A 26,084-nucleotide genomic window follows, 5' to 3' on the forward strand; every position below is an offset into this window, starting at 1 on the left:
TTCAGATAGTCTGTTTATTTAAAAGCTCACAAAACCAGCAAACATCTGAATTAAGTCTCTTTACTGGGGTGAAAGTCCATTTCCTTTGCATTGTGTGTAACAGCAAATGACACTGTTCAGCACTGTGAGCCCATGTGGTTACTCAGGACCTGGGAAGGGGCTTTTGGGGCACAACATAAGTTAATTTAGATAAATAAGTCTCCCAAGCCTGCTTCTTATTTATATACATGAGGTTTTTAACAAGTTCTTCATAAGGTGAGCAAAGCATGATGGTATGGCTCAGTGTTGGGCCCTGCACAGGCTGGACACCAGCTCCTGAAGAGCTGCTGTGCCTAATCAACATCATTTTCTTCAGCTTGGGCCTCCTATTAAGAGTAAAGCATCTGTGAGAGTTGAAGAGGCAGAGCTCCATGATTACTGCTAATTGAGCTGTGCATGATAATCAACATGCAGCCCTGCACAACAGTAAACACACACTACCAGAGCACACAGCTCTGAGCTGCACCTCTCTCCTCCAGCTGAGAAGTGAAGAACCAGAGGATGGGGCAGAAGCTGTGGATCCTCCTCAGTTCCTGTTTGAGCAGAGGAGATTTAAGCATTTAAAGCTACCACAGGTTTAAAAAGGCCACACAGAATTAAGCACAATTCACTGCAGAATTCAGGAAAAGAGTGACAGGTGTAGGGCAGCAAAAAGCTCCTCACTAAGCCATCAGCTGTTACAGCCACTCAGCACTAAGGAGCAAGCCCAGCCTGGTAGCAGGTGCTGCTCAGACTGCTTCTAGCCTTAGTTACACAAAAACATCTGGAACTTCACACCAGAGTTCAACATTCATTTTATTAACAAAGTGCAAACAGGTTTAAACTATGAGTTGTACAGCACTTCCACTGTGGGACATTCTCACAGAAACAAACATCAGTACAGCCAGCTGAGACAAGGACAACTACTGCTCACAGCTACTCATGCTTTGTCACTAGCCAGGTATTCAGCTCTCCTCGTAGCTTCACAAGTAGTTTAGCAGCTCAAAAATGCAACACACAGTGGCAAAGAGTTTGGCAATGTGATGGGTTGGTCCAGTGAGGAAAAAAACAACTGCAGTGCCAGCTACTCACCCCCAGCTCTCAATCCACAGCATCTGTGGGGCTCAGCAGAGGCACGACCAGTCCATCCCGTTTAAAATGAGGCCATTGACACATTTGCAGCTCTCCCAGTGATACAACAGGACACACATCCTAAAATGGGGGCTCCAGCACCTTTTGGGCAATTTTTGTTTTTAATCAGAGCATCTGAAGCTGGCAGAGCCAGCAGGAATGCAACCTTCAGTGTAAAGCTTTCAAAGGTCACTTGGCCCCAGTAACAGGTTTAAGACAACTGCAGAAGAACCACATGAGGGTAGTTGACAGAATGGAGTGTTCACACAACCACCAACACCAGCCTTGGGAATAAATGCACCACCTCTTCCCAGGGACACAAGCCAGCAGGTCTTCAGGCCCCAAGCCCATCCTCTACCTGCTCCAAAGAAAATCAGCTTCCATTGGAACCCTCGTTTGCTTCAAGCAAATACAACTGTGAGTCAACAATTTACACCAAGCACTTCAATCTAAGCAGGGGTCTCTACTGATGACTACAGAAGGGTCCAAACAGCTTTGCCTTGGCATGGGGTAACTTCTATAGGCTGCTTTGAAAGGCAGGACCTGCATGGTGCTGGGCAGCCACAGCAGCAGACCCAGAGCCCACCTCTCTGCTGCTGGTCTCCTGGTGACCCCATCTCACCAAGCCCCACCTGTCAGCTCCCAGTAAGATGGACACTGCCTCTGATCCCAGAGCAGCACAGGGAATGTGCATCCTCAGGGCTACAAGCCACCTCACAGCCCAGCTAAGGCCAACAGTTCCCATTACCTGGTGCTGTCTTCTCCAGTCACAAAGCTGAGATCATCAGGACCCACTTGATCACCCTCTGTGAACGCTGAGCACCGCTCCAAGGCTGGAAACAAACAAACCCCAGTAACCTTTACCAGATGAGCAATCACAACACAGCAAGTTACTGTTCCACCACCTCAGGGCCCCCACACTGAACTTCATCTCTTATACCAGCACATGATGTGCTTGACACAGGGTTAAGACTGCCACAGGGTGTTAAATTTAAGATATCTTCAAGTCAAGCAGAGATGCGAGTTATGTTTTGACTTTTCTGATGAGCTGTAAGGTTTTGGTGCCTGCTGCAGACAGCAAACTCCACTTACTGAGCTGAGCTGCTGGGCTGTGCTGCTCACACCTTGCAGGACGCCTACTCAGGCCAAGATCTCAACTTCACCTTGCCCCAGTTGTCACCTCAGCTTTTAAGGTTCAAGATTTTCAAGGAAATTCGAGATGAATATTTGAAACTACAGTCAAGTGCTCAAAGCACACTCCTGCCAATTAAGATGCTAGTCCATGATTAGGGCAGTGGTTACCTCCCTGAAGCTGCCTGCCTGGCAGTGCCAGCCACAGGGAGTTCTAATTCAGGAGAACCAGAGCTATGGGTTTTCCAACCCTTCCCTGTGAGGCTTCACCTAAACTGACTTCTCAAGGCCAGGAAGAATTCCCCTCTCCTGTTTTAATTAGGATTCCAAGAGAAGGGTTCCAGATCTTACTGGCACTTCCTTGAGCCTTAATATCCCCAGAGCACTACCAGCTGGATCACAGCAAGCACACAGGAGGTTGTGGGAAGGTGGGCTTACAGTCAGTTCTACCTTCACTCGAGGATGGGACAGAGAAGGCATTGTTAAATCTCTCTGAGACAGAAGTGGCATCCTCCTGCTCTTCGTTTTCTGTGTCACATTCAATGTCACTGTCGCTGCTCATCCCTGGTAGGAGATGAAGGACATGCTTCTGACATACCCCGGCTGAAAAAACAAACCCAAAGAAAAACCCCACGAGGCAAAAATGATGGCAGTAAGAGCTGTGTAGCTGGAGCATTCAACTTATTCACACCTAAGAGTTACCAGTAACAAATACCAAGAAAAGTCAGGAGAACAAGAGAGAAGGAGTGTGTTCAGAGAAATATATTTACCAAAGCACTAAAGAATTTGACAGAACAGCAGGTACTGGTTTTGAGAACAGCCTCATTTTGCTGTGCAGCTTAGCTCAAGTGGAGCAGTTCCAACATGTCACCAGCTGAGTGCAGATTCAGGTGTCCACAGCTCCTTCCTGTCTGAGCTGCACTCCCCTGCCAGCTGCTTGGGCAATTAGGACAGAAAATAAAAGAGCTTTTTTAACAGGTAAGAGGTAGCATGACCCGTGGAGCAGATGTACCTCCCAGATCCTTCAAGCAGCAACACTCTATTCAAGTCTCACACACAAAACCCAGCTTTCCCTACAAAAAAAGAACCAGGGCTGCTGATAATAAATGTGGCTTCTTTTGTTTTGACAATAAAATTCTCCCTTTTGTACAGTTTTATAGGTGACAAAAAGGGTTTATTCTTTTATTTCTTAAGAACTGATACTCATTGCTAAGAAAAAGCAAGTAGTTAAGTGAGGTGCCAACTTTAGGGTTATTTTTTTTTATTCAGAAAGGGGAAAAAAAAAGTAATATTTGTTTCCTGGGGTTTTTAACAATGAAGTATTCCAGTTTTTCAAACATTTTCCTTTTAGGCTCTCTGCTATAACAGGAGAGCTGCAGGAAGGCATCATGATCACGCTGCAGTGACTAAGAGCAGAAATTCAGTTTTGTCACTGAGAGACCTTCTGTAAATGCCAACTCCTACACAATATTGCACACTGCAGATAGAGATGGATGCTGGCACCTTAATATAGGCTTTGCGCTACAATTCAGTCATTGAAATTCAAATTAGTGCAGGGGTGGAAGGCAGGAGAGTTTTAGCAAGATAAGAAAAACTCTTCTACGTGGACTTGCAAAAGAAAAAAAAGGCAATAAGATTTTTTTCCAGCATGGAAAGGATGCAGGAAGGGAGGGGGGGAAAGTTTCCTCCACGTCTCTAAGGAAACTGGCTTACGTACCACAACACCCAACACGACTGAAATGCTGGAGAGATTCTTGTGTGGATGTGTGGTTGTTACTGGTGTGGTTTGTCCCTGAAGGCAGCAGACTTACAAGCCAAGGACAGGGGCTACTTTTAATTGTTTTCAAGGCCATGCAACTCAGCACCAAAGCTAAGACCTGGATATCTGTCAAGAGGTACAAAAAGCAACCAGCAGTCCAGAGAAGCTGGGTCTTCACCTTCCTGCTGCCCCCTAGCACCACTGTTTCTCACAGACAGCAGTGACACAGAGATGTTCTCTTCTCATTCAGATTTCTACTACAGCTTAATAATGCTACAGCAAAGTTTAATAGCCAGGAGAACAGACTGTAGGGTTTTTTTCCCTCTTCTTCTTTCCCCTTCAAGCTATTTCTGTTACAGAAATGGATCATCACAGACTGGAGTGTTGTCACACTGCATTTATCCTCTACAACATCCAATTTACCTTCTTCTGGCCCTCCAGAAGCCCCTTCAGAAAGAACACCCTGCAGTTCACCAGTTTCAGAGCTGTTTTCCAGACCACCTGGCTGTGCTCCTTCTGTACGACATCCTTTAGAATTTGATCTTAAAAGAATTGAGGAGAAATACAAAAGCTCATGTTAGATATTGTGGAAATAAAATCTTTTAGTGTCACATCTACTTTTACTCATTGTTTAATTCTCTTTTCTCTTGCATACCTACTTAAACTTCCAGCTTGGATTGATTGAGAAAAATAGTCTTACAGAAATAGGCTTGGAAAAGTTTATAATGAATATTTTTTTAAAATGGTGACTCTTGCTAATTAGAAAAAAATAACCTGAGCACTCCATTGCTCTTAATTAGCCAACAGGAAATTGTTATGAAACTGCTAAAAAGAAGAGTCAGAGTGAAAAAAATTATCTTAAATGTGAAATCAGAAGTGATAAATTTCAGTTAGAGGATATTTTGCAAGGAACAGTGGGAAAAGACTAAGCTTGCATTTCAAATCAAGGTGTCAGACTACATCCACATCAAAATAAAACAAAAATAAATAAAAAAGATAACTTGTAACCTAGTTATAAGACCAAAAATTGATAACCAGAGGGAAGAGCAGCACCCAAGAAAACTTCAAAGTAATTTCTCTTCCATGCTACAAGCACCTGGTTTGAGTAGATTGGGTTTTTTCTTTCTAGATCAAGGGAAAGTGGGGGAGGAGATAACAAGAGGAAAAAAGGCTAAAACCCTCACCCTAGAGCTCCAACTTTTCTGGTCTTCTCTACAGCAGCTAAGCCATTTAAGCCAGAAACTCCCACATCACCATCTGAACCTTCACAAGGTCTTTCCTCTGGCTTGGGCAGTGCCTCAGAAACGTTGCTGTTAGCCAGGGGCCTGGCTGAGTGGTGTCGACTGCTCAGCTTGGAATTCCCTACTCCACCTGAGAAAAGAGGGAGAGAAACTCTAAGCACATCCAGCCCTACTTCAAAAAGCTGAACATCCAGTTGTTTTACAGCACCACTTTGGTTCCAAACATTCCCTCATCCTCACTCATAAAATTATGAGAGGGGTAAAATACCAATTCTGGTGTTATGTATTTTCTTTCATTATTATCCTTAATGAAGGGCAACAATATCACATAATTCTTTCATCACGTGTCTCCAGAGTTTTCTTGAATTCCCTTGAATTCAGATCACAACTGAAGCCCAGGTCAGTACTTTTAATCTATGATTTTCACTACCAAATTTAGCTCCTGAAACATCTTCAGAGAGACCAGAAGTAACCTGTGACAGGTATTTATGTTCTGATAAGCCAAGGGTGTGGCACTGTTTCTCACTGCACACCTACACTGACCTTAACTGAGAAAAGATCCAGTTCAGTTTCAAGGAAATTTCAGTTGCCAAGTTAAAGACTTATTAAAAAGCCTCTGTACAATGCATCCCATGACTTGTTTACCTTCAGCAGCCTGACTGTCCCCTTTTAAACGAAGATTGGTGTCCCCACAGTCCATGGCTCGGCGTAAGGACAGGCTGCCAGCTGCTCCTGAGCGAAGGGGTTTGGGTGCATTGCTCTTCTTACTTGCAGCTGCAAAAAAGTATTTAAAGATGTGTCAAGTAGTTGAGTTAAACTGCTGCATTATTCTGGTTTCATGCTTGTTTTAAATGAAGTTAAGCTTCATATCAATCTCATTGATCATTAGCTCCCAAACCTGTACAAAACACCTTCTGCTATTCAGTTGTTATTTCAACTCCTGTTTATATTTCTTGCCCATCTTGGCTCCAAAATTCAAGCAATAACTTGAATCAAAAGCCAGCAGACTGGAAAATCATTTCTATCAGGCAACAGGGAAGTGAAAGAGGATTAACAAGTGCTTTTATTCAGGATCATAAGCAACAAAGCACTTGCACAGCCTGCCTGCTGGTATTCAAAAGATGCCACACTGGCTTACCAGTGCTGCCAGAAGGACTCTGTCAGCACCTGAACAGAGACTGATACACAGGGACCTCTTTGAAACAAAGGCAAAGTCTCTCCAAAGAGAAACCTGGTTTACTTGAATTTTCAAGACTTCAAGTTATTAAAGCACAGCAAGTCTGGAATTTCTAAATTTTGTTCACTGTCAAGCATCATGAGACATCCTCAAGTTCACAGACGGGCCAGATGCAGAGCAGCAGCCAAGACATGACCTTCAGCCAGGATCAGCTCAATTTAATTCCAGAACATTCTCACTGCAACAGGTATGTTACAGGCTGGGGAGCAAAAGTTTAGGTGCTTGTACCAAAAGGAGCTGAAGTCAGCTTCACCAACATTGACATACTCACAGGCAGTGTGGGTTTTACATTTCTGGATTCTCAGGGCTGAACTTGAGTATGATCAACAAGAAAAAGCCTACTTCCAGGTGCCTGGATATATAAACCACCCAAACAACTCACACTTGTAAAAATGACATTTAAATCCCCCCTTTTCTCTCCTAGGCACTTACAATTCCTTATGTAACAACTGGTAACAGAAGACTTTGTCAGTAGTTCCATTCCTATTTCTTGCAGCTTGCTGCAGCTTTCTGTTCCACAGGCAGCTAAAGCACCTTGCTCAATGGAGAAGAAGCTAGGCTGTCCATCAGAGGAGCCAGCATTGCTGCTTCTCACTTCTGAGAGTTGGTTTTTCACATCAGACATCTTGCTTCTAACTTCAGCCATCTGAGTTTTCAGTCTTTTCAGCATCTTCAGGTCGGGTGGCACACGCCACATTGCCTGGTGCCTGCGCTGCTCCCGATCCTTCAGGGAATAGGATGATGCTTTTCCCAAGGGAAAGATGGAAGAACACAACAGGTGAGCAAAACTCTTCTCAGATAAAACCAGACAGCTATTAAGAATTCTACCTTTTGTCCTGCTATGAAAATGAGGGATAGAGAAATCCTTCTGGACTGGTATGGCACCATGATACCGAGGGCGCAAGCAGTGCACAGATACCAGGAGCAGATTTTCACTCTCTGGCTGCTGGGCAAGAAGGTCCCAAAGGTTGCTCACCAGGAGAGGCAAAGCTCCCATTACTACTACAAGAATTCTGGAGATGACTGAACTACTACTCCCTATTGCCAGGCAAGCTTGAGTTCACAAGCCTGCCTGCCAATTAATAACTAATTTTATAAAAAAACAAGTGCTTGTAAAAGATTCTCATCCCTCCATTTCATGTTAACATGGAGAACTCCAATAAATCTGAAAATAGGGAAGGAATTCCCTTAAGTATCTAACACCAGATCAGGTCAAGGAGCTAATACCTGAGTAAGCCTCCATGCTGCTCAGCCAGAATTAGATCAACTCTGATGTCTATTCAGAGCCTTATGAAATCTCTATGTGATTCACTGCAGATTCAGCTGTTCCTAACTGGAAAGCCACGTGGCTCTAAGAAACCTTCACCTTAGGAGGTGAAGTTGGGCAAGCTCCAAATGTAACAGCAGCCTTCTCTTAGTTGGCAGTCAAACCTTAAGGGAACCTCAGCAAAACAGGTAACTTCAGCAAAACAGGCAATTTCAGCTGGGTAGCCAGCAGCTAGGGCTGACCAGGGAGCCATTCAACACAAGAGGAGAGCATCATCACCTTCACAAGGAGTACAGCACCAAGTGGGATGTCCTCTCTTCAGGTCCTTTTGTCTACGACTTTTTCCAGGCAAACCACAGCTGAGACTGACAGTTCACAAGATCCCTCCCCTTTTCACACTTATGGAAGTTACTTCCATTTTTGGAAATATGGATTAGGTTGAGCTGAAAATTCATCTGACTGTTTAAGTGACTACAGTCAAAAAAGCTACTCACAAAAGAACAAATTGGTTAAGGTAGCTTTTAGATTTAGATTCAGTAACACCAATGTCATTGTTGTAGCAAACCCAAGCATTTATTTGTAACAAAAAGACCATTATTTCTCTTCTGTTATATTAAGTCACCAAATGGTTGACCTAAGATGTTGCACAGTAGTGGACCAGCTAGGTCCAAACAAGTATTAATCATGATAAATACAGTTTGATTTCATTTTAATTCTTCACTAACAAAACAAGACAAATGAGCAACCTTCAGTAGCAGCCAGGGTTGCCAGAACTGCCAGACATCTTGCTTTTGCTGTGATTGAAGTTAATTGCTAGTTTTGGCTGAAGGGTCCTAACTGAGCCACAAGTACTCTCACAAGTCTTCAATTATTTATTTATCATCACTATATTTTCCTGCTGACATTTTTATTTTTCTTCCACAAGTGCTTACATGTGCTTTTCCAACCTTACCACAACACATATTTTCCAGGTGTGTTTTGAATGCCTTTTTCATATAGAATTAAATTCCAGGATTTCTTCTCTCATTACAAACCACTGTGTTCCTGGTGCTCTCAGCCAAGTGTACAGCCTGTGTGATGTGAGAGGTGTAACTGCTCCCTCAGCAGATAGAGGTTTCGTGTTGTTTTGTTTTTCAGTGCTAACCCCTCCTACAAAGGGGCCTTTCACTCATCTCCCACAGTTGTAGTCAAAGAACCTGCATGAGCTGTGCTCTGCAGTGTTGCTACACAAACCAGTCAGCCTGTCATCTCCCCAAAGACAAGATGAGAGACCCTCCTTGATGCACACTTCTGGTTTGAGTTGAGTCATCCAGGGTTCTCAAGACAAAGAATGCACTGGATGGAGCACCCTGATGAGCAGAGATGAGGCTGTGGAAATTGAGCCATCAGTGAAGAATGCCTGTGACCCTCTTTTCCCTCTCCTCTCCTCAAACTTGCTTCTAACTCTGTGACTGCATTCTCAAGACACTGACAAGTTTGGAATGAAATCATCTGAAATGTACAGTTACCTCTGTTCTGCAGAAGAGATGAAGGTGGTCGTGGCTGAAGGCCCCAAAGGTTTTCCATACTATTTCTGTCTTTTAGGTCCAACAAGTGGATTAAAATCAAGGGATCTATATCTAGTAAACTGCTACTGGCTGTTGAGCCCAGGGCACTTCCTCCCCGCCTTGAAGATCTTCCACTTGCACTGGTATAGCCATGGCTAGAACCTGAGGAAAGGGTACAGGAAAAGAGTGGGCATAGACATGACACAGGTGAGGCATAATGCCCTGGAAAAACAAAAAGGTCAAGTTCAACAATCAGATCAGGAATGAAAACAGTTTTAAGAAATTCAACAAGACATCAGCATTATTTTATGGATTCTGAAAGCAATCAGATATACTTGTAACAAAAAGTCTAAACCAAAAAGCACCAGATGGGGGGGGAAAAAAAAAAGGAAAAAAAAAAAAGGATTGGACTTTGTATCTTTTATGTGAACCTCTTAATAGAGTGGTAAACAAATCAATGCAAAGAGCATTTATTGTGAAGAAATGTACATAAACTTCTTGGGGATAAGGTGGGGATCTTCAGCTGAGTTCTGCTCTGTGTTACAATGGTCTCATCACACAGTGGCCAAGGCACTCGAAACTTGAAGTGAGACTTCAGAGAAAATAGAGCTGAGAGATTAAAATTCCAGTTTAATAGAACTCCCAACACCACTGACAGACTGGAAAACACTACAAGGAAGTAAATGCAAGAAGTTCAAGTGAAGAGACTGTCAGCTCTTGCAAGTGCTGTCAAAAATTACTTTCTAAAAGCTCCTAAATGCTCTCTCTACAGCCACTGAGCTCCATCTCTAAGGGCTCCCACAGCTTCCCAGCTTATGAGGAACTGTCAAGAAGTTTTTAAGCAGCACCTAAGAGCAGGACAGTTAAGAAACTATCAAGCCCTAGCAGACTTCCACAGCAGCACATTCACTTGCAGTGAATGCCAGTTCTGATTGATTTACCATAAATAAATATATATATATTAAACAGTTATATTTCTTTCAGAATCTTATTAACCTATGGTTTATTTAGGCTACAATCACCTCTAGGCAGCAGAGGGCCTTGGCATTTAAAATATATTTCTGCTTGACTTGTAAGGATTCTCTACTTCATTCTCTCCATGTACTTCAGGTTTTACAGTGCACTAAAACCTAACTGAACGTGTCATGAATTTAGAGGCCACAGAGCCAGCAGCAGAAACTGCTTGGCAGTCTACTTTGGGTTGGCATAGAAAGGGTTTCTAAGAGGCAGGAAAGCCTCCCTCCAACCTTATGTATAATTTTTAAACAAACACATTTATATTTCCTCTTAAAAAAAAAAAATTGAGCCAACAAAATGCTTCTGCTTCACTGCAATAATTGGTGCAAACCACATGATGCAGCATTTCCAAAAATAGAAATGCCTGCAGAACACACAGCTTGGTGCTGCTTCCAAGAAGAACAGGGGAAGGAATCCAGCAGTGTTTCAGGTATGTGGGAATTCTGAAGCTGTTTTTCATACCTGATGCTCCAGAAGTAGCAGCAGCTGCTGCATCCTCCATGAGGTCTCCTTCTTCCAACTCCATATTACTGCTGTATTCCACATCATTTTCTCCAGACCTTTGGAGATGATCAGGGTAGAAAAAAGGAGAAAGCAATCATTAGGTTCTTTCAGCTCTCAGTAGATGTTACAGCACACACTTTGAAGCACTGTGAATAGTACTTTCTGCACTCCAAACTACACAAACTGGATATATCAAAGTATGTTAATTAAATGACTGATTCACTAACCAAGAGTCCTAAAGTGCCATAGTTATCCAGAGTGTAAAATCTGATCCTGCAGATTTCTATATTTGTATGTGTTACAACACATCCTCATGTTTTATTAAAGATTCCAGGATTTGACATTAGTATTTCAGCCAGGAAGCTGAGAGACTCCAACAAAAGTAACTCTGTATTATTATCACTCTCCTACTACTGTAACACATCCTAATACCAAACCTCTCTTCTCTTACAGTGTATAAACAGATTTCTTTATAGTGTTTTGGGAAAGAACCTTCACAGACTATCACTTGTCAAAGACAAAATACATCACTAAAATAAATTAAGACATTGGAAAGCTAGCAACCAGCTGATGGAAAATCCCATGTTTAGTGTTAACTCCATCAGTTCATGTTGCTTTCAGTAAAGGAGCACTCCTCACATTGCACTGCAATCCCCCCCACGTAAGAACTGTGATAAAGCAGATTAATCAGTTCTTAAATCAATCACTGGAATTAGGATGATTGATTACCCTGGTACATAAGGTACTGAAAAGCATCTGAAGTTACTTACATAGTCTCCTCATCAATATCATTTTCTTCTGTGTTACTGGTTGCTGTTGAGCTAGCTGAAGAGCTGCTTCCATCAAGGTGGTTCACCTCATCTTCTCCAGCAAGATCTATATCCAGGTCACCATCAGAGAGCTCATGCTACAGGGAAACCAGAACAAGTCTTTACAAACAGAAACACTTGAGCTGCAGTTTGATGCATTTGCCAAAAGCATGAACAGAAACTCTCTCCCCCAGAGTGTCACACCATCATGCAAGACTTAGGAGGGTCTCAAAACACAATAAAAACTACAAGTTGGATTTTTTAAGCTGCAACTTGGAAAGTTTTTTATGGTGGGATCTATTAGCTCTGTTCTGGAACATCTCTCTAGTGTCATCTTGCTGCTCTTTCACATAGAGAATAATTTACAGTTCAGAAGATGACCTATGTTTCTACTACTATCTTAAAACACAAAGAGGCAAAAAAAGACAATTCCTACATTCAAGTCTTCTTGCTGGATCTTCTCCTCCTCCTCTTCCTTGCTATCTCGCACCAATCCTGGAGCAGCAACATTCTCAAGCAGCACTTCAGTGCTTTGTCCAGATTTCTTGGATCTGGTTTCAGACCCATCCTCATTCTGGGGACTGAGATGAGTGTCTGGAGGGGAAATGCCTCGGGATTTCTGAGTCCGGGACAGCTCAATTGCAAGCCTCTGGAATGTGAGAAGGATTCACATCAGTACAGACAGAAGATGACACTGAAGCATCACCACCACGTCATGTAAGTTTATTGACCTGCATATATACTGCTTTAATCATGTGACTATCAAACTACCAAAACAACTCAAACTGTCAAAAATGTCTTTTTAACCTAAAATGGGCAATTACTGGTCAGTAAAAGGTGATTTTACACTCCACTTACTTCTTTAAGGTTATTTATTTGTTGGATATAACTTGTCTGAGCTGCTTCCAGTTGAGCAATGTACCAGTGCTGATCTCGACACTTCTGGAAAAAGGTTGGGGAACGGACCTGGAACCTTCAGAACAACAGTTGAAAAAAAGTTTTGTTGTGCTGTTTTGTTTTCCCCCAAATCTGAAAAGCCCTGCATAGGAACACCAGACAACCCAAAATGTAGTGATGAATTTAAAGACAAGATGCACTTCTGCACTCAGTATCATGAATGCACTGAAGGGCAACAGTAACTAGGAGAGGCAAATAACCTTTACAAACCAACAGAACTTAATTAAACATCAAAAAGCATTTCAGAGGAGGGAGAGCAGGACTATACAGAGAATATCTGAAGTAGGCAGGTAAAGCTTCTAGATTTTGGCACAACATGAAAATTTCCATTGCCAGAATTAGTTCTCTTATGTTACAGACTTCATTCCTGAAGTTTTCCTATGCTCACTGTAACTGTTTCTACAGGAAGGGAGGAAACACACTGTTCCTTTAATTCAGTTAGCTACACATCTCCAACCCAGGCTTATTAATGTCAACATAGCTCCTTCACCAAGAGACAGATGTACTTAAACTTTCCACAGCTCCCTTCAGCACATTTTCTTCTTCAAAGCCTATAACAATGAAATCCACTTATGACAAAACATGTCACAATTATTTTAAACTCAACTACTTAATTATCTCCTATTTCAGCCGTAGGCGTGCTCCCCAGTGAAACAACAGCAGAAAGGAGCCCCACTGGGTTGTCTCTCTTACCTGAGGATGACAGTGTCATTTTGCCTGTTTAAATAGCCCTCGTTGGCCAGCAAGTCCAAACGGAAGAATCTGTTGTAGCCCCAGCACTCCCCAACTTCAAAATCAGAGGCAAACTCTCGAATGATGTTTTTGGTGGAATCGTTGGTGGATTGGTGAACCATTTCTACACGGTACTCATACCTGCACAAGGGAAGATGGCAGGGATTAATAACCCAAAAAAAGATGTCAGAATTGTTGAATGTGGCAAATGGAACAGAACTGCACTTCCCAGGAAGCTCGCATGCCCAGGTGAAGAGATGGGTCAGTCTTAAAATTTTACTGCATGTTCACTATAAACAGTACAAGGGGGAAGAAAGTAGTAATAGGGAGTAGTAAACCAGCTGTAGGATCAAATGCTAGGAGACAGATACTCTTATCAGTTGTTTAGCCAGTTTGCTTTTTATCTGGAGAAAGCCACTGAGTATTAACTTTAAAATATTATCTTAAGGCACCATTCAGAGCTCAATGGACAACAGAGCTCTGTCAATGGACAACAGAAGTCCCACTATTCTTTTTAGAAGGGCTCTGCATCAGTCCCTAGCAACACTATAGAACCTGAGGGAATTCTCTACAAACCTCTTCAGGTGCTTTGCCAATGAAAATCAGCTGCTCTTACTACAGGTTTGCTTACTTGGATGTCTCTGGCAATCCAGCGGAGAGCTCCAAGAACACAGACAGGTAGTAGCCCCTTACTACTCCATTTCCATCCTTGAAAGAAATAAAATTGAGAGATAAATGGAATTTAAAAGAAAGTAAAATCCAGAATAACAAAACAGAACTCAGCAATACACCCCTGAAGTTTTGAAAACAGCTTCAATCACTACAGAATTTGGAGCAGTACTCTATTTTGTATGCTACACTTTTAGTTTTTAGTCTCCAGTGACCTAGAACTCTACCTGTAACTTGAATCAACATGGATTTTGCAATTGGCAGCACATACAGTCTAGTATTAGTATCTGATATCAATCTCAAAACAAGGGCTTTAATTACTCTCAACATCTGAGGTGTTCAATTAAGTGGAAGAACAAATAGACAAACTTGTCAACGTGTCAACATTTCTCTAATATATAGGAAAAGCAGTGAGAAGCTCACAAAATCTACTTGGCAGTTTATTACAGCTCAATTTTATCAAATTCCCAACGTGAAAACAGGTCAGGTTAAACATTAGTTCCAAAATATTTTACATACAGCTGTGTTTCAAACTTACTGAATCTTTCAAAAAGGAAGCAATTTCTTTAGGAAAAAAACCCCATGCAACATGAAAAAGTTAGGCCAGTGAGAAACAATATTAGAATCACCAGGAAACAAGAAAAAAATATGGCAAAACCTCCATCACACTCACCTTAACCCAGGAGGAAGAATGGCTCAACTTGAATCCTCTAGGTTGAAGAAACATTTCAACTTACCATTAAAAAAAATATACTTTCAGTGCTTTCTGACAGCCCACCTGAGGTAGCCAGTCCTGAATTTACACTATGAAAACTATGCAAGGGTCCACCTCTGAACTGCAAGAACACAATCCTGTGGATATGTGGGCTTAAGAGATTAACCCAGTTCTCTGAAGATGTCATGTCAGTCACTAGGGAACAAAACTTGCACTCCAGCACTAAACACATTTCTCCCAGCACAGCTGTAGTAGCAGCCAGAGCTTCTTGGAAGCACTGACCAAGCTGAAAAAAGATCCCACCTTGTTGTATTGCAATAAGCAATATATTGCTTATATTGTTGTATTCCAACACCCATATATTGCTTCAGAAATCTGAATATTCAGGCCACTGAAAGGCCAGGTTTTAATGGCAGCAGCTGAGAACTGGATGCAAAATTCAACAGATTCCCCTAATATTTTGTCCTCCCAGTTTCCCAAATAAGCATTGGTCATACACATGGCAAGTTATTCTACACCTCAGTTCTGCAAGAAACATCTGCAAAAGCCACTCAGATAAAAAGGGTAAAAATATCTATTAAAGTTCCTATGGCATACTGGTAAAACCCACCTTTTATTGCTTTTAAATTAACCAGATTAACTAGAGTGAGAATGTTCAGGCTGAATATCTGGAGGCAGAGAGGGGTGGTGACACTCTAATGGGTGACACTCTAATGGGTGGTGATAACTCTACAACCTTATTACATTCTCTTCATTCAGCTCTTTATAGACAACTCAAGAAGAGACTAATTGGTATTGGTGTTTTGGATGGGATAACAACTCTAATTGATAACAACTCTAGTTGAAAATGTAACTCACTGGATAAACTTTTAACCTCCAGCAGAGTCCTGACACTTGAAGAGGTGGGCTGTAGACAGGATCAGCTCGCTGACGCAACGTACTGTTGAGAAAGGAGGAGAAAAAAAACATTTGCAGTTGGGACAAAGCAAAAACCTCCATGAAACAGAAAGCTGCAGAAGCACTTGCACTCTTACACTCTAGAGCCATCCTTCATGCTGCACAGAGCAAGTGGCAGCAGATGCAGCCCATGCAAAATGTTGTGTTCAGGCAAATATTTGTGTTTCTTGCAAAGTTATCCAATCATTTTGGAAAATGAGTAGTCTGCATTTATAATGGAAAATCTTTTTCACCAGCAGTTTAGCAGGGCTCATTTTTAATCTCATAAAAAATAGATTTTTTTATTGAATTCTTTTAGCTTAATTTTTATCTGGATACTATGCATATTGAGAGATTACTCCATGTTTTAAAGAATTCTACTCATGTACAGAAGAAACAGAAAAAGCTTCCCAATATTTACAGTAATTTAAGATACATTCTTACCTGAAGTTTTCCAAGACAAAGGTAGTTGAGTCATAGGCTGGAACCAATTCACTGAGGAGGGGAAGAGGAAATAAATTTATTAAAGTTGAATAACATGACATTAAAAAACCCAATTTTTGGAATCTTCAAAAGCATTTAAGTGATTTAGGTCACTAGAACTACTGAAATTCACTAGGACTACACTGGGTTACTTCAGTGCTTCCCAAGATTCCAATCATAAGCCTTCTTCCCAGTACCTTTCCATGTGATACCACACAATAAAACAAATATGCCACAAAGGGAAGTGTAACCAAAAGTATTTACCCTTTACCTGTGATGGGTAATCTCTAAATATAATGAATTTTTAATGCAAGACTCTTTAGTTGTTCTAGAAAGGATGAAACTATTGTACAGCTGAAAGAACAAAACTCTAATTATTCGAGTTTCAGAGCAGGAGATACCTCACTGCCATTTGAACAAGATCAATGTTCATATTTAAACTCTCCTCAGAAAAGCATTTAATTATTCCTTTCAGAAAAGATGTCAGGAAAAAACTTTTAGCTTTCATTTAAAAGCAAACCAAACTGATTTTTGCTAGGAAACACAAAATTGAGGAATTCCTTTAAAACTTCTCCTGCTTTTTCTTTTTTTTTTTTAGTTGCTTTTCAGCCACATAGCCTGAACTCTCCACAGATTTCCTCAGAAGCCAGCACTAGCAGCATTCTCTTTATGAGTAATTATGCTAAACTGATTTTGACCATATATTCTGAATTAAGGTGACCTACAGAGGCATCTCATGAGAGCCCTGCAATTATATACTGAACAACTCAATAATGAGAGAAAAAGGACAAATCAGTAAACTACGTGTGTAGAAGAGAAAAAAATGTCAGCTGGAACCCTCTGTCCTGAGTCCCCAGCAGGGACTACAGACATAAAATAAGCTGTGCTGGAACAGAAAAGCCTACTTGCAGCACAGGTTACTAAGAGGAGTAAGTTAAGCAGTTTATATTTTCAGCTCCTCATGCAGCTTAGGAGTATGACTCCCCTTTGCACACAGTAGGTATAGTAAAATGGGAAAGAGCTACTCTCCTCTAAGACACTTCAAATAGTTTTCAACAAGCAAAACAAACCTTTATAAAATGGCTTTCAAGTTCAAGCTACAACAGAAAGGAAATGTAACATTTACCTTGTGAAGTCTGGGGGGACAGGAGTAGTGACAAATGAGGCCATAGGCTTCCGATGAACCTGCTGGAACATCATCAGGATCTCTGAGCTTTTGGATATCAACTCACTCTTACTGCAGGATCGTAACTGTAGGGGGGGAAAAGGAAGAAAAAAAAATCCTTGTGTCATTAGTAGAAACCAGGTTGACTGAGGAGGGGTCTATGTAACACATTTCAGCCATTTTCATAATCACCTGATGTTCTACTTCTTGAAGCAGGGATTCCAGAAGTTCAGTTTCTTGAGTAAGTGATGTCTTTTGACCTGTTTAAAGAAAAGAACACATTTAAAGAAAAAAAAAAAAAAAAGACACTCTCACTGGATATTAAGAAAGGGAGGGCTTTTTAATTTTTTTTTTTTTAACTGGAAGCTGTTCCAGAACCTACTAAGATAAAGGATTTCTAAATATACCAAGGTTGACCGGGAAAACATTTTAAAAGCAAGCCTACGCTTTTAATTAGAGCTGTAGTGAAGAACTCACTTGAGGTTAAGACAGTAATGAAATATTCTGTGTCCCAGAAATGGCAATTTGTTGTTCTGGGGTGCTTTTTGGGGAGAAAAAAAAAAGTACCATCCAGTACCTTTTAGGTGCAAGGTACTACACATATTCCAATGAGGTGGAAATGTTCTCCAAGTGGTAATAAAGAAGTTTCTATCTAAACATAACCAGGTTACACCTAACAACTTAGCACTGTAACACAGTAACTACATAATCTAAGAACAAAGCTTTTTGTTAAAGTTTTCTGTCAGCACTTAACTTGTATAACACAACGAAGTGTGCAATGGCCAAAAAAGTTTCTCAGTGTATTTAGATATTGTTAATACATTGTTGCTACTCATAGCCTACCCATTAGTGTTATAAGCTTGTTCTTCAGCTGAGTGTCTAACCGGGCAATCATCATCTCCACTGCATTCCTGATTTCCCGGACTCGCTCATCCTTGGCGCTCCTCACGGCCTCCACGTTCCTCTCCTGAAAGAGGGGTCAGGAAAAAACATGCACCAAAAAGAAAGCACCAAAAAGAAAGCACCAAAAAGAAAAGCACCAAAAAGAAAAGCACCAAAAAGAAAAGCACCAAAAAGAAAAGCACCAAAAAGAAAAGCACCAAAAAGAAAAGCACCAAAAAGAAAAGCACCAAAAAGAAAAGCACCAAAAAGAAAAGCACCAAAAAGAAAAGCACCAAAAAGAAAAGCACCAAAAGAAAGCACCAAAAGAAAGCACCAAAAGAAAGCACCAAAAAGAAAAGCACCAAAAGAAAAGCACCAAAAGAAAAGCACCAAAGCCTTCACACTTTTGCATGTTTTACTCATTTATATGGCAACTCCACTCTCCTGGGTCCCAGAAATACCTGGGCCTCCCAAGATTCCTCTCCAACCCTATTTTAATAGGTGGGGAAAAAAACAATCCCCAATCCAGTTTTTTCACTGAAGCTTACACGTTTAGAATAAGAAAACAGGATGTGTTTTTAGATGAGCTGTATTACAGGCTATTCCTGCTCTCAGCTGAAAATGTTCTTTGACTTTTACTGAATACTTAAGCATGCCCTCTGGTGGGAGACCAAAGGTTAACAGTAAAGCTGAAGCATTTTCTCAGTACAGATTTGGGGATTCACCAGTACCAAAATCTGTAAACACAAACTGCCAGTTTCTCCCCTGTAACAGCAAAGTTACCTTCTTAGTAACAAGAGTGATTTGATAAAAGTTGCACCCTTCTGCCTAGTAGCTGAGGCCACAATCCTCACAACATTTACAAAAACTTTCAGTTTTTAAATGTAACATCACATCTGAGCTGAAGCAGAGCTAACCTACCACTGCATGGAGTAAAAAAATACCTGAATAACAGCAAAGACAAAAAATGTATGGAGATCTTTTTTCTTTTAATTAATTTCTTTGCACAAAGACAATAACAGTAACAGCATGCAGCAGAACACAAGAACAGTCCTGCCCAGAACAGAAGTGACTGAGTTATTGGAATTCAGACTGAAACTGACAAAGCTGAACATGTCAATATTTGGATGTCTGACACATTTACCCTCAGAGCAGGAAAAGGGGGCAGGCAAAATTTACACCTATGTAAGCCCATGCTGTAGGTTCAAACATACTTGTAGCTTTTTATCAAAGGGAAATAATCTCTATAAGAAAAAAGCATTTTTTTTACTTGTTTAGTATGGCAGCTCACACTTATGGAAGTGTTGACAAAAATACACTTTTCAAATAACCACAGTCTTCATTTTAAATAGCATAGACCAAAAAAAAAAAAAAAAATTCCCCATTACCTAACCTGCATCTTCTCCTGTCTGGCAAAAAGCAGTGCTGAGAATGTGTTTCTCTTCTTACATCGTATAAAAAGAGTGTAATTAAAAAGTGAAAATGCCTCTCTGTGGGACAACCTGATTACCTGCACAGAAGCAACAGCTTCTGAACAGGTACTGAAAACATCCTGAGTGTATGAAATGGTGTTGTATCATCTCCATTGCCCACTTCACAGTTCTCCTTTAATGGCATTCTACAGGAAAATTTCCTATCTTGGATTAATTTCTTACCACTTCTTGCACCAAACTGATAAGTTCCATGAGTCTTCTCCTCAGCTTTGCCACTTCTTCATTTACTTTTGTGACGTGTTGCTCATAGATTTCTGCCAGTGGCTTAAAAGTGTGTCCTCCGTGCTAGTAAAAAAAGAAAGGAAAAAAAAAAAAAGAAAAAGGGGGAGGGAATGAATAACAGAGCATCCCATTTTAACATTATTCCACTGCTATTAAACTGAAGAAAGAAAGGGGAAGAAAGCCTCCTACAGTATCACTCCTTTTGGAAAAGTTCCAAAGCAGATTGTACGTAGGAAGAGTGTCTTTCACTTCCTTTCACAAGTCATGCATTTGGCTTTCATACCATCAAAGCTTCCTGTCAAGAGTTATTTGGAGGCTCAGCAGACCTCCAAAAATAAACTGCTTCATTCACTGTGCAGTTCTCACACAAATCAAATAACGACAGAAAGGTTATTTCTATTATTATTATTATTAAACCACCCTTCCCAAACAAAGGCAGCACAATGTTCCAAGTGTTATCTATATTCTCTTTAAAAGCCTTCTTCTTGTGCTTAAAATTCTCAGCACCAACACATCATGAAGTTTATACCAAGGAAGGTAACTCTGACCTCATTTCAGCAAATATTCAATTTGCTTCTCTACGGAGAGAGTGATCAAGCATTGGAATGGGCTGCCCAGGGAAGTAGTGGATTCTCCATCCCTGGAGATACTTAAAAAGAGACTGGATGTGACACTCAGTGCCATGGTCTAGCAACCGCAACAGTGGATCAAGGGTTGGACTTGATGATCTCTGAGGTCCCTTCCAACCCAGCCAGTTCTATGATTCTATGATTCTAATTTTAAGCAAAGGCATCACCTTTCACAACCAGCATTCACATTAAATTATGAACACAGATACAACTACAGTGTTTGCACAGCAAGTCAATTAAAAAAAAAAGTTTCACAGCTCTTGTATTTCTTCAAACTGCTGTCAAATATACTGCTTGCAGCATCTCGTAATGGACCACGTGTATACCAAGCCTCTTCTTACCATTCCTCCCCAAAGTGCACACTGGTGGCAGATGCACTTCTTACAGGTCCAGCAGAAAACACTGAGCTTTTCATGGTGATTTTCACACCTAGAACAACAACAAAAAAATACACATATCATTGAGGGAAAATAGCTATGAATGTTCTGCAAACACTTTAGCATTTTAACTTGTTTTGCTAGCCTATACTTAATGCACAAAATATCAGCATAGTTTTGCAAGAAAAATACTTACAGTCAGTAAAAAACTTTTGTGAAATTGATGCTGCTCTTAGTATTCTCTCAGAAAGTACTTCATGGAGATGAGAGAGGAAGTACATTACTAAAATTTGATTTCTATCCAGTGAATAAAGCTCAAAATTCTCAAAGTTCATACATCACATTATTTAAATCCTAACCACATGCAACATAAAGTAACCTCAGAACAATGGTTCTTTTTGGACAAGCTGATCTTTGCCATTTCTTACAATTTCACAGTTTCAACCAAGAAACAGAGCACAGACCAGGTTAGACCTAAAATACACCATCTCCCTTCCTGGTCCATTAGGATTCAGAAACTTAGGAAAGGGGCAGGTATAGAGCACACAATTAGTCCCTGTCCATTTTTCAATTTTTCTTCTCACACTTTTCTCTTCCAAATCTCCAGAATACTTCTTAAAACACAACAGCATTGGTGATTGGAAAACATCTCAGCAGGAAAGCCTGCTGGGAAAGTACTGACAGCTGCTCCTAGGATGAGAATATACAAGAGGCTCCAAAGACAAGGAAGAAGGCACAGCAGTAACATGACAGATAGAGCAAGAGTAGTGCTCTCCGAGGGAGTTTATGTATTTTCTTTGATCCCAAACTGGGTTTATTAATTATATTTTCACAAGGGAAAGACATCTTCTCAGACCAGCTTCTCTGCTTTTGTGTGCCAAGATAGTAGCTCAGCACTCACAGTTTTAACTGGACTGCTGAATAAGCAAACCATTGAGAGATTTATTTCAGATGTATGGTTGTGAAGGGCTAAAAGCCTTAAGTATCACTACTCTTGATGTTTCCCACATCTTTCATTTTAACTATATTGAGTCAAACTAGAAATAGTAGTTTTCTAGGCAAATACTTTCTTGTTCTATTAAGTATGACAAATGAACACCCAACTTTTAGTTAGCAAGAACTGAATAAATTCAGCTTTTAAGTAATAGTTATCACTTTGCTCCCTGATTTGAATAATGAGCTGAAATTAAAAGTTGTCTCATCTAAGGCAAACAACAAAACATTTTATGTGAAGAAGACTCCATTTACTTGTCTTTTTCATTTTCTTCATGCTTTGTGAGGTTGCAGAGCTGAAGTGTGTCGAGCTGTTGGGTGACCTCTTCTGCCCAACGACAGTTCACCAGCTCTCGTAGCTGCAGTGGGGCTCTGCAAGAAACATTGCTAGAGTTAGAGCAAGAACTCAGCTCCAGGAGCTACAAAATAACATTGAAAATAATTCAGTTCATAATTTCTACACTACCAGAAAACAATGTTGAAGCTGTACTAGTTACTTGAGGGGAAAAAAATAAACAAATAAAGGAAATCGTTGTTTTAAGTCAATTTACTAATTTGGGGGCTGGAAGGAAGCACAGCAAATCACCCCACAACGACACAGAATAGCGATGTGGTGAACCCAAGAACTATTTCCAGATTTTTTGATAAGCTCCTGGATAATGCTGGGCAAATAATTTCATTTCTTACTGCTCCTTCAATTACTCCCATCTTTCAACTATCCCCACTGCAGTACAACCAACTCCTGATAATTCATTGCTGATATTAAAAATACCTTACCTGCAATGAGGGCACTGAGCTCTTTGTTCAGTCAGCCAGCGCTAGGAAGGAAAAAGGAAAAGCATTTTTTAAAACTGTACAACCAGAACTGCAAGCAAGCATTCCTATCATTAATTGTGAGCTACTTCTTTTTACTATGGTCTCAGTAACACAGTAACCACTTTTCTTTAGACATCAAAGTCACTTCAGTGAAAATTATACAGGGAATTTTGAAGTAAAAATATTCCATCAGAAAGCACACACCTGGTGCAAGATCTCATAGACTAAAGGGCACATTCAGCAAAAGAAAGCAAAAGATACAGCAATCATATTTGTCAGAGTCTAAATTATTATTCTCTAAGGTAACTTATTTCACTCGCTTGAGCTATTCATATGCAAGTTAGATACCTGCAGTTCAGTGATCAAATCCACAAGGACCCTTTTAATGTTTCTCTTCCAGAAAGCTCCAAAGACAAGCAGCTGAGGAAAGAACTTCATCTGCCCACTACAACTTCTAAGTGTAAAAAGCTCAGCAGTTGAAGGGCTTGTATTTGTCAGCTTGCTACTACATTTAAAGACTCATGAATAATTTCTCACCACCCAGCAACAATATGTCACCCAACATTCTTAATATGCAATGCAAATCCTTCACCTACACTTCTTGTCACAGCTTTCAAAGTGAATGATCAATGTTCCAATTTCTGGAAATACTGCTGAGGTCTGAAAACCTCAGCTGAACCCTCTCCCACTACACTAACACATCCTGAGGTACTTCACATGCTGCTGTACCAGATTCCCTTGAGGAAGATTTTATCATTCTAATTTAGTGAGCATTTTAAAACACCTCCAAGATGACACGAGGTGATGCTATGACGTTCTAGTGTTCCATGCTGACAGATGCATGGATTTGATTCCTGTCTTCCTTAGAGGCATTGCTGACTCCCAATAGATGCTAAAGAAGGGATCATTATATGCCCGTTTCTTAAAAGCAATTATTCCAGATAGTGCCTATAATTAGCAATACTGAATGCAGTCCTGCCTTGTTTTTCCTCAGGGAGTTAGAAAAGATTTTGAAGGAAAAAATAAATAGCACGGAGCAAGAAAAAAAATCCTTGGAACTCCAAGGGAAGGGGCAAGAAAGAAGCATGAATATGTTCATCAGATCAGCAGTTTTAAAGTCCATATATTTGCAAGAATAAACTATGAATAAGCAAACTCACCCGAATACAACTGAAACAGCAGAGCTTGGAACAATGAGGACACAGACGTGCATCACGCAATTTCTCCATACAAATAAAACATCGGAATACTTCAGCAATGCTCTGCAAGGGGTAGATTTATCACTCTTGTTAAACCACACACTTCAAACATATCAGAGATACATTTATTTTCCAGGCAGAGGGCCAGGTTTCATCAATGCAGACCCATTCCAAACAGCTACAAATAGTAATTCATTCCTAGATGCATTAAGTTAAACGCCACAGCCCTTTTCCTCACCTTCTTCTACACTAAATCAACCCTTAGCACCCACTGTATAACACTATTATTCTTCTTCAAGGAACAGTTTATTTGCTTGGCTTATCTCTTTAGAGTGGGCCTTTCTGTAGCCAAAATATGATTTGTTTGTGTTCAGATGAGACTGAGCAGGAGAAACTGTGCTGTAACTGCAGATTCTGAACCACTGAGTTCCAATGTATCAGCACTAAATGAATTCCAAAAGCTGTTAGGTACATGTGTGCATTACATGAATGCTAACAAGAGGGGTTGAACTGGCTGGTGCACTTTTTTCCACTTTTATAAGACTTAAGTTCTTTTAAGATCAACCATTAATTAACTCATCAATTTCTGCACTCTCATACCTCATTTAGGCAACCCTGGACAATAAAAATGGAATTTAACAATTTATTTTTTTACTATTCCCATTTGAAGAGAGAACCATTTTCCTTCTATAATGGGTTGCCATGTCTCTCGATTCCCAAAATGAGAATGGTGTTTTGAAAATGCCAAGTGATGTTTTCTTTCCATGTTGATAGATTTTTCACTGGTAAAGGAGTTTTACAGTCTGTATTGTACAGGACTTAGACCCCTTTCTGGCTTTACCTATGAAACTTTGAAAGATTCCTGAAACAGACTAATTCTTTTTCTCCAAAGAGTTGAGATCATACACAACAGCACAAAAATGAGGCGTACAGCCCATTTACAGATACCACATTATTTCCCAAACATTCGTGTCTTCTTTAACGGTTTGAAACCATTCAAATGCAAAACATACATTTACATAGGAAACTATCACACGATATCTTTTAAATTCCTCTGCTGTTTGGCTGCTATTAATACGGACCAGAGCAATGGGAGCAAGCTGTGCAGGTTACAGCCAGACAGCACAGAGAACTGTGCCTTCAGGCAGGCCAAGATGGGTTCTGTCAGAGCCAGTCTTCCATCCACCTCCAGAACAGCCACCTCTGATGATCCGCCAATTAATTTCCTAACCCTGACTACGAAAAATAACTGCGTGCCACCCAGAAATACCACCTCTTTACATCCTGTTTCCTCTCTACCCAGCTCCTCAGCGCACAAACGAGCCAAGCTCCCTGCTGTGCGCATCCCTGCCCACCGCAGAGCTGCAATCTGTTTTCCGCCCATAGCTCGGTGCCACTTGGCCTCTTTCCCCTCAGAGGAAGGAGGGGCACCTGCCGAGGCTCCTGCGGCCCCGGCGCCACCCGCCAGCATTCCCCTCACCCGTAAACACCTCAGGACGCCCCGCTCCCGATTCCCCTCAGGGAGCCCGGCCCCACGGATCGCCATCCCCCGCGGAGGAGAAGCTGCAGCCGCTCCCCCCCCCCATTCCCCCCCGCGGCCTGAGGGGATGCGCGCCCGGGGAGGCAGCGCTGCCCCCTCACCGCCCTTCCCGCCTCCCTCAGGCAGCGCGAGCCCAACGGCCGCTCACCTCCACGCTCTGCTCGTCCATGGCGGCGGCTCCCTCTGGGAGAGGCGGGGGGATAAAACTTCCCCCTCCTTCTCCTTACCGCGACTCAACCGCCAAACCGCGGCGGAAGGTTTAGAAGCTACCGGGAGGAGGTTGCGCCCCGGCCCCGTCCATGTTGGCGGGGAGCGGGGCGGCTCCTCCCTGCCTGATCCCGCCCTGCGGCCGCTGAGGCGATGAGGGAGGGGTGGGGGAGGGGTCTAACCGCCGCACCGCGCTGCGCACGCGCACTGACTCCCGCCCAGCTCCGCCGCCGCCTCAGGTTCGGGGGGTGGAGCGGTTCGGCGCGGTTCGGTTACGGCTGAGGGGAGCCGCGGGTTGTCAGCCCGGTTCGGTTACGGCTGAGGGGAACCGCGGGTTGTCAGCCCGGTTCCGAAGGGTTAAGGCGGTCCCAGAGTGTAGGGACGGCAGCTGAGGGGGAAGCTCCCACC

General features: G+C 41.5%; 1 protein-coding gene across 8 annotated transcripts; it reads right to left on the reverse strand.

Moving 5' to 3' along the window:
• TRIM37 (tripartite motif containing 37) lies at positions 1 to 25,847 on the reverse strand. 8 transcript variants are annotated; one of them, XM_030462219.1, is made up of 25 exons: positions 25,618 to 25,847; positions 23,891 to 23,992; positions 22,692 to 22,732; positions 22,170 to 22,286; positions 20,886 to 20,973; positions 19,856 to 19,978; positions 18,162 to 18,285; positions 17,511 to 17,578; positions 17,280 to 17,404; positions 16,115 to 16,165; positions 15,593 to 15,674; positions 13,982 to 14,058; positions 13,312 to 13,491; positions 12,520 to 12,634; positions 12,098 to 12,310; positions 11,623 to 11,759; positions 10,811 to 10,908; positions 9,293 to 9,493; positions 6,950 to 7,261; positions 5,926 to 6,054; positions 5,224 to 5,410; positions 4,463 to 4,581; positions 2,731 to 2,883; positions 1,898 to 1,982; positions 1 to 1,507 (listed from the first exon to the last, which is right to left on the reverse strand). In XM_030462219.1, exons 1-25 carry the CDS (start codon positions 25,636 to 25,638, stop codon positions 1,504 to 1,506), a joined length of 2,952 nt encoding a protein of 983 aa, XP_030318079.1. In that variant the 5' UTR covers positions 25,639 to 25,847; the 3' UTR covers positions 1 to 1,503. The 8 variants fall into 8 exon arrangements, with proteins under 8 accessions (XP_030318079.1, XP_030318077.1, XP_030318083.1 ...); XM_030462217.1 differs by having other exon boundaries at positions 2,719 to 2,883; positions 25,618 to 25,822; XM_030462223.1 differs by having other exon boundaries at positions 2,731 to 2,844; positions 25,618 to 25,799.
• Positions 25,848 to 26,084: the final 237 nt, after the last annotated feature.

This window comes from Calypte anna, chromosome 19 (assembly GCF_003957555.1).
Source record: "Calypte anna isolate BGI_N300 chromosome 19, bCalAnn1_v1.p, whole genome shotgun sequence".
In the NCBI taxonomy this organism is placed as follows: domain Eukaryota; kingdom Metazoa; phylum Chordata; class Aves; order Apodiformes; family Trochilidae; genus Calypte; species Calypte anna.